The sequence below is a fragment of the Lacerta agilis genome, chromosome 2, assembly GCF_009819535.1.
Source record: "Lacerta agilis isolate rLacAgi1 chromosome 2, rLacAgi1.pri, whole genome shotgun sequence".
Classification (NCBI taxonomy): domain Eukaryota; kingdom Metazoa; phylum Chordata; class Lepidosauria; order Squamata; family Lacertidae; genus Lacerta; species Lacerta agilis.
In genome coordinates this window covers 54,494,399-54,507,851 of record NC_046313.1, presented here as the reverse complement: position 1 = coordinate 54,507,851, position 13,453 = coordinate 54,494,399, and the positions used below count along the sequence as shown (strand labels likewise).

At 41.1% G+C, this 13,453-nt stretch overlaps 1 protein-coding gene and 1 long non-coding RNA gene across 11 annotated transcripts in view; one reads left to right on the top strand and one right to left on the bottom strand.

The window, feature by feature from the left end:
• Positions 1-3,394: 3,394 nt before the first annotated feature.
• LOC117041373 lies at positions 3,395-4,453 on the top strand. The gene is made up of 2 exons (XR_004425960.1): positions 3,395-4,012; positions 4,393-4,453. It is a non-coding gene; the product is annotated as an uncharacterized LOC117041373 (long non-coding RNA).
• Positions 4,454-6,248: 1,795 nt separating this feature from the next.
• Positions 6,249-13,453, bottom strand: part of TCF7 (transcription factor 7) — a 116,051-nt gene continuing 108,846 nt past the window's right edge. For 4 of the 10 annotated variants that reach the window (XM_033140087.1, XM_033140089.1, XM_033140088.1 and 1 more), the window contains 3 exons: positions 11,603-11,651; positions 9,947-10,019; positions 6,249-7,914 (listed from right to left, as the gene is read on the bottom strand). In XM_033140087.1, the coding sequence (XP_032995978.1) occupies positions 7,596-7,914; positions 9,947-10,019; positions 11,603-11,651 (441 nt within the window). In that variant the 3' untranslated portion in view covers positions 6,249-7,595. Of the gene's footprint in view, positions 7,938-9,946; positions 10,020-11,602; positions 11,652-13,453 lie in introns of all 10 variants that reach the window. The other 6 variants (XM_033140092.1, XM_033140095.1, XM_033140097.1 and 3 more) reach the window with 3 other exon arrangements.

The following is a 13,453-nucleotide window of genomic DNA, read 5'->3' as shown; positions in this document are numbered from 1 at the left end:
GGTAGACAGTTAAACGCATTTTTTGCCAGATAACAAAGATCCTGCTTCTTTCTGGAAATCACAGCCAGTTGCTTAGTCCCCCGAACCAGCAGATTAAATCGCACTGTGTGATCAAAAGAGATTACCAAAGCTAAAATTCCTTGGATAGTACATGTTTAGGCAAGCATTTTCCTGTAGTTTTTAAAAAATACCTTACTCTGTGAAAATCTTAAGTCTGCAGTGTTGTACATGAAGTCAGATTGCAGTGACTTGTCACTGTGCATACACAGTAGGATACTGGTGTTGTGCCATTTGATGGTTGTTTAGGGGAAAAAACGACTTGCAAGTAAGTCTTTTTTCAGTTTCTACAGTTCCCCTGTAGGAATTAGGATGTTCGTATGTACTAAGCATTGAGGCATCCCCTTGGCTTGTATTGCATTCCATTTTCTGTATACACACTAGCATAGAACAAAACCCTAATAAATATACTTCACTTCAAAGATCAGTGGTGACCTTTGAGTTCTATACAGAATAAGATACCTGGAGTTAAATGAGGCAGTTAAAATTGAAACATGCATGGCAACCAATGTGCATATTGCTCCACAACTTTACAAGCTGTTAACATGAAATGATTGTATACTTGATAGCGCCAGCTGCCATCTTCAGAAGAAATAGTCAGGAGAAAAAGGGGTTGCAAAAGATGGGCTTCAGTTACCAGTACATGAATGCTGAAATATTCAAGTAGTCCTCTTGCTTAAACCCAACCCCAGTGGTTCATCAAAACATCTCCATTTCCAGTCTTTTATGCCTATAACCCTGTGTCTTTTAAAGTAATCAAACTGCATATGCTTACTTTTCATTTTCCAGGATCAAGTCTCCAATTGCACTTGCTCAACCGCTGAGTCCAGCACTGGATTGCATGAAAAAGTCCAATATTCTACCAGTTTTAATTACTGGGATCTACCTCAGGGTGGGGATGGTTGTCTTTTGTGGAAGTCTGTGGGAAGGAAAGAACTCAAATGTTCCTATGACTCATGATGATGTTGCTCAAGATGCATGGGTTTTGGAAAGAACTAGCTGTTCCAGGTTAAGGATAACCCTGGGTCTTGTGAGCATGGCAGGGGGAAAATATGTCAGACAGGGACTGATGCCAGGGAAATACTTGACACTTCTCATTTGCCTAGAGTTTCTGTCAAGGTCACTGCTCTTGTCATCCAGATAGTTTTGGTGGAAGGGAGATCTTGAACCCAGAAGCGCAAGAACTGGCCAACTATCATCAGAATTCCCAGTGGGGGTTTCAAACACACTTGTTGTCTTCTAGCAGGGCATAATGTTGAAAGTTCCAGCACTTACACTCTCCCTTCAGAATTTGAGAGCAGAGGCCTCAACTAATCCCCTATCCAGGTTGTGTCTCTTTGAAATCATCCTATAATATGCAATGCAGTGAGTACCTTCTATCCCTTCACTGTTGTCTGATTAAAGAAGTGAGCCATTTCTCTGCCTTGTTATCTGTAAACATTGGAGGGGAGGGGGTAAAGAATTGACTATCCAGAGAGTCAAGAAGGTAAGATAATAGAAAATCTGCCTTTGACATGTTGGCAGCATCTCCCTTTAACCTCTAAAGGACTCTGTGGTACAGAGCGTGGGATTAAGCCAGACATTTTCAGTGTTTCTAGTTCCAGTTAGTGTTGCCTTCTTCTCTTTGGTTGTGAAGAACTTTGATGCTAGTGTGGGTTAAAGGTAAAGGGACCCCTGACCACTAGGTCCAGTCGTGTCTGACTCTCTGGTTGTGCCGCTCATCTTGCGTTACTGGCCGAGGGAGCTGGCTTACAGCTGCTGGGTCATGTGGCCAGCATGACAAAGCCGCTTCTGGCGAACCAGAGCAGCGCACGGAAACGCCATTTACCTTCCTGCCAGAGCAGTACCTATTTATCTACTTGCACTTTGACGTGCTTTCGAACTGCTAGGTGGGCAGGAGCTGGAACCAAGCAACGGGAGCTCACCCCATCGCGGAGATTCAAACCACCGACCTTCTGATCAGCAAGCCGTTGGCTCTGTGGTTTAACCCACAGCGCCACCTGCACCCACCGTGGGTTAGAGAGCATCTAAAAGCCTGACCATGCGAAGTACTTTCGGATGGTTATGGAGTAAACAATATATTTGCTCCAGCAGGCTAAAGAATACGCTTTGTACTCTTGTGATATTTCAAGTAGAAAAATGTCTCCTTGCTGTTGACTGAAGGAGAACTATTTGGTATACTGCCTGCGAAAACATTCTGCAAGGCTAGAAGGGCACAGTTCTGAATATGCCAGGTAGCCTGCACTTTGAGAGAGAGAAGTGTGTGGTGTTTGTTTTCTAGCTTAACCTGAGAAGGTGAGTACTGTGAAATAGTCACAATAAAATAGTTGCAACTTTGGTCATAAGAGGTGTGCTTAACATTATTATTTTGTGGACTTTGGATTGTGGCTGTTAACACATATTGCTCTTAAAGATAATGCCTTAGCATGCTGTGTTTTAAATTAAGTTCCAGGAGTTTAATTCAGCTAACGCATTGCATGGGTAGAACAATTTCCACTTGTGCAAAAGAACGTCTCTGCGCTCCCCCAGAGACAGTCTGAAGGGCATGTGTGGAGGCAGGGAGGAGAGGTTCCACTCATGCAATGACTTACCGGTAGTTGGATGCAATCCTTAATTACTACTGCTGAAAAAGGTCTACATCACCATTGCTAAGCAATTGTGGGTTTGCCCCCTTAATGAGACTCCACATCATTGTAGCCTGGCTTTCTTTACTCAGTCTGCACCCCATATTTAGAGAGCATATTTACCGGTTCATCTGGGAAAGATAGAGAAGGTATACCAAGCAAGGGAAAACATAACAGTCCATTTTGTAGAATTATAGTCTCCAGTTGCCTGTTTTTGAATGGGCAATCTGGTAGATTACTTTATTTATAAAGCCATAAACAAATCTTGAACATAAGCCAAAAAAAAACCAAGCTCAAAGTAATAAAAAAATATTACAACAAATGATAGCTGAGAGAGCTGCTGCAGAAATTTTTTCCTGCTACATACATACAGTGGTTTTAAATGATTTGTTGAAGTGGTATTTCCATGACTTGTACATTCAAACAGGCTTCAGGAAATCAAATATGTGATTAAAGTACTGAAATAGTCATTTATGAATTACAGACTCAAGAATAAAACACGAAGGGTAAAGCTTTCATTAAAAAAACATAAATTGTATTGACACACAAAACCTCATATAGCATTTCTAAAGATCTACTTTTTGGCATTTAAGTAACTTTTGGGAATCTGTTACTTGCTGTATGGGTTATGGATAGTTTGTGTCTTTCGGTAATCCATCATTGTAAACAGTTGCTAAAAACAATGCAGTTGTTCCTAGTTTCATAAATGCATGCTTATCAACATATTCAGCTCCATTTTTATTTAAGTAGCTATGTACACCTAATGGCCCTGAATCTGTATGTATACTGAGATGCAAATCTGCTTGGGCTGTTGTTGCATAGGCAAGGGGACTACACAGAATTTCAGAGTAGATAGGACAGATTTTTTTGGGGAAGGAGAGAGAAATGTGGCGCTAGTTCTTTTGCACAGTCATTAAATTGACTTGTGAGATAGGACTCCCTATCTTTTTCCTACTGCTACCTTTCGTTCAGTTCTCAGGTTGCTCGAATGAAAACAATGCAAGAAATATGAAATCCAATCTACCTTTCCTTCTTCTGATATATTTCTTTAGACTTTTTCCTGACAGGGCTCAAGGCAGCTTACATATAAAAAGGAGAACTGTTAAAAACATAGAAAATGCCATTGTTGAACCACTCCCCAAACTGGGACACAATAACTTATATTAAATGTATTTATTTGTATTTGTTTTATGACAAAAAGAAAAGGACTAGCATATGATGAAGGCTTGAAATATGTATGCTGTTTGTGGCTGAATGAAAAATGGAATTGTCAATGTGTTTCAGCAGGGGTGCACTCCTTAATCCACACCAAATTTAAGTCTAAATCTGAGGTATGTATTGTTGAATATATTTCTAATATCAAATTGCTGGCTGGCCTTTCATGTATATATTCTCTACCACTTCCCTGCCATGTTGTGGGGAAACTCCAGGACAAGTGTAGAGTATTTAGTACAAAAGAAATGGGTGTTGTCTTACAAGAAAATTGCACTGACTGCAGTTGCAAACTGTTAAATCCTTTTTGCATTGGTAGAATATCTCCTATCTTAAATTTGTTTCCAAAGCAAAATGTTGGATATATTTTCCCCAAAGTTGGAGAAGCAAACACTGCTTTGAATTGGAGGGACCATTGAAAATGATCCCAGCGTGGTCATCTGCTGCAGCCACTGTCTTAATAAAATATATTTAAATTTTCTGACACATTCTCTTACAGATATTGGAGGAAAAGCCTGTCCAGCACTTTCACTGATTAAAAAGCTCATGATAACAGATGCCTCATGAGGTTCACAGATCTTTTACTAGATAAGGAGGACACACTTTTTCTCAGGGATAAGAGGAAAAGGTGAAATACCTGGGTGATTGACTCCCCCATATAGCAAACTGCTTGAGATTTTGTGCTTTTGCTGCAAAATAATATTTTCAAGTAACTTTTTTTCTTCAAGTAATACACTGAGTGTAATGCAGCTGCTACCTAGATTTGGGCATTAGATTTCACAGTTTCTCCTTTAGTAGTTGGGTAGGAACATACCTGCTTTTAACTGATGATGACTTTAGCCTATGTTGTGTGTGTATTCGCATGCATGTATGTACAAGAGGAAAGGCTTTGCCAGTACAGTAAGGGCAGTGGTGTGTGCATATTTTGTATATTAAAAAAACCCCAGGAAAACTAACATTTTTTTAAAAATAAGAAATCATGATTGTGTATGGTATATAAATATTTAACCAGAAAATATACTCTCATATACATAGTATATTAATCTCAGAAAAAAATGAGAGTGAAATTAATTCAGGGTGCAGAGATGGGAGGAAATCAAGAATAATTCAGTGATATAAATGGAACATGTCCAGATTACCACATAACACACAGGGGCTTTTTAGATGTGTGCCTTTTTGTGCCAGTGTTCTTGTGCTTGCAAAGTTCCACTACAATTAAGCAACATTTTTAAAGATTGTCTAGGAATAGGTTTTGGAATACTGCAAAAAAAAATACTGTTAAAAGTGTGGGGGGGATACTAGTGCAAACAAGCTTTATATACTGTAGAGCTTATTCCAATATGTAGAAAAATAGTTTAGGCCTTTACGTATTTGCTTTAAATACAAAAATAGATTGGATATTAAAACGGTGCATTCTGATTATACCACTGCAATACTGTGCTTTATGTGTGCTTTGTGTTCAGAATGCTGCAGGTGAAAAGAAGAGACTTCCTGGTTGTGTTAGTACACACTTTTTTTCAAAGGAAAGACAGGTTTGCTAAAAAAAATTGGGAACAACAGTATTTTAGTGAGGTTAATGTGAATATGACTCATGTGACCTCTAGGTTTTTAAGGCTATAATCCTAGCACTACTCCCATATATCGCCATTACGCTAGTGGAAGCCTTAGTGTAGACTTCCGCTAGTGGGACTAGTTAGTTGAATCTGGCCCATATGTTCAGTATCTGGAAGTCGTTTATTTTGGCAAAAAATCTCTTTTATGTTTGGATTCAGTTTTACCAAATGGTTAAATTGTTTTGGCAACTTTCTGTCCATGTTTTCAGTAATGGTGCCAATTTGGTCAGGCCTGGAGAAGAGGTGTTACAGGAGGAAAAGTGAACATTAATTTAAGATTTACATGCATTATATTTGTCACTCCTGCTTGAGGCTCATACCTTTTCAGCTTCATTTGATGCTTTTGAGTTGAATGGAGCATCTCTTGTGTGGTTCAACTTTGTTGTCCACACACTGGAGTAGGTGCTTGCATGCCCCTTGTATACAAGTGGGTTTATACTAAAACTTGCTGAATTATAACTGTGAAGGACATAGGACTCATTGCACAGTGAGAGAATAATGCCATCTGCAAATTTTAGTTATTCCATAATATGCATTTTCCTATCCTTTCTCCAAGTGGCCACTGTTCCTTTCTGCAGTATTTTAATACACATGGCATTCTGTGTGTGTTTGGGTCCTCTGAGAAAAATAACACACAGGATGTTGCTTGACTGGTATTAGAGCTAGTAAGCAGCCATCTTTGCCTAGCACTGAGAATACAATGGGGGCATGGAGTGCATAGCCCCCAAATATTATTTTTAAAAAAATAAAGATTGCACAATAGGGTGAGATGTTTGAGCAACTAATGGAATGGGACTAGGCTTAGGTTTTATGGCTCTCTGACAGAAATTGTATCGCATACTATTTCTAACAAGCAGGGCTTGCGTTGCTAAATTTGCAATATATTCCATGATCTGTGTAACAGTGTTTAGTACAGAGTGAGAAAATTCAGCAACATCAGGATCCCTGCATACTTTTCTAGTCCTTAATGGCTGTCAGCAAAGGCTTAACAATGGTGGCTTAGTCTGGGTAAGCTTTTGGAAGACCAAAAATGTGCTTAGTAAAATTTATAGTGATGCTGTATGTGTCTAGTTTTTCAGTGCCTTTTATCACACCCTGGCCTGTCCCAATAACTAACAGATACAGAATAAATCATGCAAAATAAGCATTTATAAATTTTACGTAATTAATGCACATTGAAGAGCTGAGTGTCATAGCAGAAAATATTTTTGTTTTTTGTTTGGAATGCAGTAGAATGCCTTTTTTTGCAGCTGCAATCCATTGCTGTAATTTACAAAAGCTACAATATGCTGTTAGGGAGATGTTCAAAAATACAACATTATTGTTTAGAAAGTGAAAGATGCCTGTGATAAAAGCAAAGCATGGCCATAATAAATGCACACTAAGTTTGTACAGAAACAAAACTAAAAACCCTGCAGAAAGATCCCTGTTTTCCAGAGTGTATATATAGTGAATGGAAATGGGGTAATAAAGAGTTGTAACTTATTGTTTAAAGCTAGTGACAAGAAAATAATACTTGACAGTTAAAACTTTAAAGGAGCCAGTGATGCATAATAATTTATTCCGTATATTCTCATGCCAGACAGGTCAGCTACTTTACACTGCCCCTATCAAGCAACTAGGCTTGTGTAAAACAAAACCACACTGTTCTTTCAGCTGCTTTGGCATACCTGTGTCATATCTACAAGAGGACTATGATTGAAATGCAAATCTTTGAACGGTAAGAAAAAAAAGAATGCCTAACATTTAGCACCTCCTAGCTACTTTTAAAAATCTGGGTGTCCTATTTCAGTTTTAGCTGGTTTGGTAGACAAAGAAATTCTCAAGTTACTGACCAGAACAAAGTTTTATGTCCTTGTTCCTACTTCTGAAGAGAGACACTGTGTGTCCTTACTTACATTATAAAAAGCACTTTCAGTGCTCCGATGTTTTCCAATTATTGACAGCTTTCTCCTGACTTTTGAGATTGCCATTTGATGGCATGGTAGGGAAGGCTAGGCTTGTCTCTGGCAGCTTCCACAGGTAGTGAAACCACTCATCAAAGTGCCTGATGAATTTGCCGGCCTTGCTGTTCACTGCTGCATGAGTACTACGTTCCTATTGATACGACACTGTACCCTGAGGGTTCGCTGGGTGCTACAGATGTGTGAGACACTGCTGAGCATTTAGAAGTGAGTCCTGATGTGCTTGTAGCAGTTTTGATACACGTAGATGCAGGGAAAGGACTGGCTTGGTTTTGGTGTGTGAAATCGGCAGGGGCAGCAAGCTTGTCTGAAGTAAAAGCAGTGGATATGCACTGCAGCACATCCAAGGGGGAGGGAGGGGAATCTATAGCACTTCCATCGGAAGAAACTGGGCTGGCACAGCGTCCTTCTCCTTGTAGGTACCGAATGCACTTCTTTTTCCTCCTAAGAACAGTGAAGAGAGTTATCTGTAAATAAAGGGTGAATTTACAGGGTCATATTCTTAAAATGATAGAGGGACAGCAGTCATTACAGTCATTTCTCTGCAGCACACAGCAAAGGCTGGATGAGTGGTGGGAAATAAATGTTTATTCTCGTCAGCACACTCTTGCCTCAGAAACATTTTTCTAAAGTACAATGACAATTTGCAGTGTTTACCACTGGGTGGCAGTGTAACCATGGTGTTTGTTTATTATACTGCCAGAAGGCCCTCGGCACTGGACCTCAGTGTCTGGGCAGAACAATGGGTGTGGAGACGCTATTTGAGGTATACTGGACTGAGGCTGTTTAGGGCTTTAAAGGTCAGCACCAACACTTTGAATTGTGCTCGGAAACGCACAACTCTATGACTCTATGTTGTTGAACATTTAAACAAGGCTGTTGGATTGCATTCAACTAAATAGTTGTGCCAGTGCAATGAGCCAATGGAGATCTTTCAAGACTGGTGTTAGGTGGTCCCGGCAGCCACTCCCAGTCACCAGTCTAGCTGCCGCATTCTGGATTAGTTGTAGTTTCTGGGTCACCTTCAAAGGTAGCCCCACATAGAGCGCATTGCAGTAATCCAAGCGAGAGATAACTAGAGCATGCACCACTCTGGCAAGACAGTCTGCGGGCAGGTAGGGTCTCGGCCTGCGTACCAGATGGAGCTGGTAGACAGCTGCCCTGGACACAGAATTAACCTGTGCCTCCAGCTGTGTTCCCTATCACCAGCTACCCTGTGGTCTGCTATATGAACAAAATATAATTGCACAGAGGTGGCCATGGCCTAATAAGGATAATAATTTTATAATTTATACCCCACCCATCTGGCTGGGTTTCCCTAGCCACTCTGGGTGGCTTACAGCATAGATCAGGAATATGTCCCCTTGACCCTAATACTCTGCTGGTGCTATAAGGAAGGCCCTAGCTCATTTGCTTCTGGACTAATCAGTGCAGCACAAAAGCAAAGGGAGTGTTCAATAATTAATGCAAATCATTTTCATGCATTTTGAAAGGAAAGGTTTAAGACTGGCATTAGTTATGCTGCTGGGTGGGAATCATCAGTCTAGTCTTGTGAGTTGACCTTTTAAATTGCTTTGCATAATTTTAGGCTATTCAATATAGAGCCTGCTAGTAAAAGATGACAAGCCACTTAATGGCTAATGAGAATAACTGGATCACCAACTTTTATCAGACAGTGGCTGGAGACTACCAGTTTTTCCTGTAACAAATGCTGTGTTCTGTGGGGAGGTGTGAGCAGGAATGAACTAGGTAGTCTTAAAGAACTTGTTACACAGTGGCTGCAATGCCCCTTTTATACTGGCCCTCTTCAGGCAAACCATTTTCTCTTCACTGAAGTCTCCTGATAGAGAACAGGACTCCACCCTTAATGAGAGAAAATGGATGATGGCACAAAGGCAGGTTGTCGAGAGCAGGTTTTTGGACCTAGAAAAACTTATTTTGAAGGGCTGAAAACCACAACATTGGAAAGCACCTCAACATGTGATCTAATCTAAACCTCTGTCAGTGCAGGAAATTCCCAACTCCAGATTCCTGGCTATGTGGTCATCCAGACCTTGCCAGTGTGATAACCCATAAAGGAAGATCTTGCAAATGTGAGGGAAGACAGGTGGAGTCCGTGCTACAAGGGAGAAATGAATGCCAACTTTCACCCTTCCTGTTACATAAAAACACCCTGAGACATCTCTTTGCACTGGAAGAAACTTGCTTCTGAGTAGACATACACAGGATTGCATGGTTAAGATCCCCCCCCCCCCATCACTGTATTTTCCCATCTCAGAAGTAGGAAACTTTTGGAAGCAGCACTCAAACAGGTGAAATCCATGGAAAACCTAGGCAGGCCACAAGGAGCGCCCATTAGTAGTGTTAGGGGCAAGGGCAGCTGCAGAAAAGGGGCATGAAAAATAAAAATCGCACAGCAAACAACAACCTGCATGGTAAGCAACAAGCTTAGAAAGCAAAGATGTCCAATACACACCTGCACGGTCCACACCAGTCCATTTGTTGGTTGAGACCAAAGCGAGCTCTGCATTTCTTAGGAGAAGCAGGATCTGAGGAAGGAGCATGCGTGGTGGAGAATGGGCAAGGCAGAGGCACAAACATCAGCAAGAGCAGGAGGAAGAGGAAGAAGAAAAGATGCAGCATCAATTTAGCAGCTGGAGACAAAACTAAACAGGCCACATCAACCCAGTTTCTGCTGGAAGCAGCATCTCTTCAGGAAACAAAGCATGTTTAGGCAAATACCAAAACTAATCTCTCACAGCAGGGCCAAGAAAGCAGTAACTGGGAGAACAGTGGGATTAGCTACCCCTCCCAGTTTGGTGTCATTTGCGAATTTGACGAGCATCCCCTCTATTCCTTCATCAAAGTCATTTATAAAGATGTTGAACATCAACAAGCCCAGGACAGTGCAGCACCCCACTTTTCCTAGAATGATGAGGAACCATGAGTGATAACTCTGGGTTCGGTCAGTCAACCAGCTACAAATCCACCTAACTGCTACATCACCCAACCCACATTTTACCGGCTTCTCCGCAAGAATATCATGGGGGGCTTAGTCAAAAGCCTTGCTGAAATCAAGCTACGCTGTGTCCACAGCATTCCCCTTATCCACCATGCTAGTAACTCCATTAAAAAGAAAATAGTATTGCATGACTTGCTTTTGAGAAATCCATGCTGGGTCTTAGTAATCCCCACGACTGTTAAATTATCTGTTCTAGGACATTCCTGGTATTGTCAAGTTGAATGCTTTGTAGTTACCGGGGCCTTCTTTTTTCCACTTTTTGAAGATGGGGGCCAACATTTGCCAACCTCTAGTCCACAGGGACCTCACCTGTTCTATCTAGCTAGCTGTTCCCTTACTTCTATCCAAAGCACTGCTTATGTAGTTGGTCTTTCTCCTACTCTGTGTGGCCCCTAACTTTGTTCTAGGAGTTCTCCGCAATCCTGTGGAGCAGATTTGGGGAGAGTGTGCGTGGGGGCAGGGGCTTGTATTTCACAAGTGGAAATGCTTGTGCTGATGAGATGTTTTAGCCTGATAGTACCCAAAGATACAGTTCAGATGTATAAGACTCTGGGTTAGGATTCTGGCTGCCCTAGAAATCTAGTTTATGGCAAAATACTCCCTTCTTGGATAACAGGTTCATAATTTGCTACTGTACTGCATTTTAAAGACCATTTGCTTTCTGCATCTTTGCAGAGAACTAGGTGATTGGGAAACTACAACAGTAACAACCACAAAAGTTAATGGCAAGAGGAAGGGACTAAATTTGATGTGTCAAAATGCAACTAGGAATCAGCTGAATAGTATTCATTTTCTCTGATGCTAATGTCACAGAGGAGCAGACAGGAGAGACAATTGCAGATAGCAGCAAAGCTAGAAGAAACAGCGGTTAGGTCTCATATGAAAATGAAACACAGATTAAAGTTTATAAGCACAGATAGCAACCCAGTCTACAGATGAAATGGAGGTAGTATTAGCATAGATATGGATTACCCAAGTCACATTAAGCCACAGATGCAAATCCAAAGGAAGATTATAGCTATTGTTCAGCTGCCTCAACTAATCCCCTACCAATATAAACAAAGCATCGGTTACCAGATAATGTACTGGAGTTTGCACCAGTGGATTTACCTGAGTTGGAGTCTTGCTGTTTTTCTCTTGTTCGTCTTTTCTTTTTCCCCTAGAATCAAAGAGAGAGAGAGAGAGAGAGAGAGGAAAGGGAGGGAGGGAGGGAGGGAGAATACAAATCATAAGTGAACAAATACAGGTTTATCTTTCCAGAGGGAATAAGGGGGTTGTGGCCAAGGCTCCTACTTTCATCCCTTCCAAACTGCCTGCTTCATTTCTGATCACCATGGATTCTTGCTAATCTAGACCCCTTGTATGGTGTGCAATTGGCAATTGCAGGTAGCACCCTCCCCCTAGTGGTCAAAACGTGCTATACAGGCAGTCAGGGACATCTTTAAAAGGTAAAAAAAAATTATACAAATGCTTTTTGACACAGAGAAAACCACAAATGAGATGGAGATGGATCCACCTATTGCTTTAAACTCTTAATTCAGAAGTAACCCCTCATTCACTCATACTGCAGCATTCTGCCCAGCCGGCTAAGAGTGGCACCAGCCTGGTAGAGCTTTTGACAGTCTGCCATTTCCAGACCTACATCTTGCATGCAAGAATTTAGCTGATTTGGGAGAGGAGCCCCTGGGAACTATAGATGTAAAAGAAGGAAAAGCTATGATTACAGTTAAAAGCAAGAAAACACACACACACCCTTCCCAACATCAGTTAGTATTGGATGTTACTTGGGAACTCCCCCCCCCCCCCAAGGAGACTGGTTAGCTATTTATTATGGCTACTTTTTACATCAACAGTTCTTGTGCTTTAGCTGTGGCTGAAATTAACATGCTAAAGGCAGATTGCAAATCTAAAAAGAGGTCAAAATGGAGAGCATGGAGAGGCCAGGGACCCTCCCCATAAATAGCACTACCCCACCATACTGGTAGTTAATATTTATTTAATGAAGATTCATTTATTCCAAACTGCACTCTGTTGCTCATTGTCTCTGATAAAATACTTCTCTCGGGTATTATGGTCCCTGACAATGGTTGGAACAAATGGGTATGAATCCAGCCCCCTTTCATGCCTACCTGCACATAGATTGTCTCTGGCTTACATTTTGAAATACTGGAAAGACTGCCACTCTTCCCCACAGCTAAGATATATTGAGCTCATAGATGAGGATTGTGCCACAGTCTTTCCTATGTCCCAAACGGTCAGAAAAAAGTGTGCTGCCACCACGGTGCAATGACCTGGGTTAAGGAGCGAACCTTACTTTCTTTATGCACACACACCAGCCATCTGAACAAAGACCAGTTGCATTCTTTGCATATATGAAGGAATGTATTTCCAGCAAAAGTGTAGAATGCAAAAGGTTGCTGTGCATGGGTGGAATAAAGTGGACAGTGATCTTATTTTCAGCAGGCTTGCAGCCTGCACACAGTTACTTTCTCAATGAAAAAGGTCTCTTTAAAAAATTTATTTTAAGCGGGGGGAGAAATTGGACCATATTTCAGGAACAGCACGTGGAACATCGTAGTTAAAACTGAGCTTTGGTACCAAAGCAACTTTCCTTGAATGAAGAATAATGTCAAAGCAACTATTACAAATAAAAGTGAGATAAACCAAAGGTCTGTTTTTCGTTATTCACATCTTTCTTGCACCAGCATTTGTTATGTCTTCATGCTAGCCTCAGATTTTTCTTGGGTACAGAAACTACACTCAATAGCAGCTTGAAAAGTGCATAGTATTTGCAAGCTTGGGCAGCCCAGTCCCAGTCCTATTTTACTCAGAAGGAAGTCCCTCAAGAGGACACACTCGCTCTTGTAAACATGTTGAGGACTGCAGCTTTTTTGTTTTCACTTCCAGAGACGAGATTGCAAACATGGAGCACAACAAAGCCTTTTCCATTTTAAGTTCAAA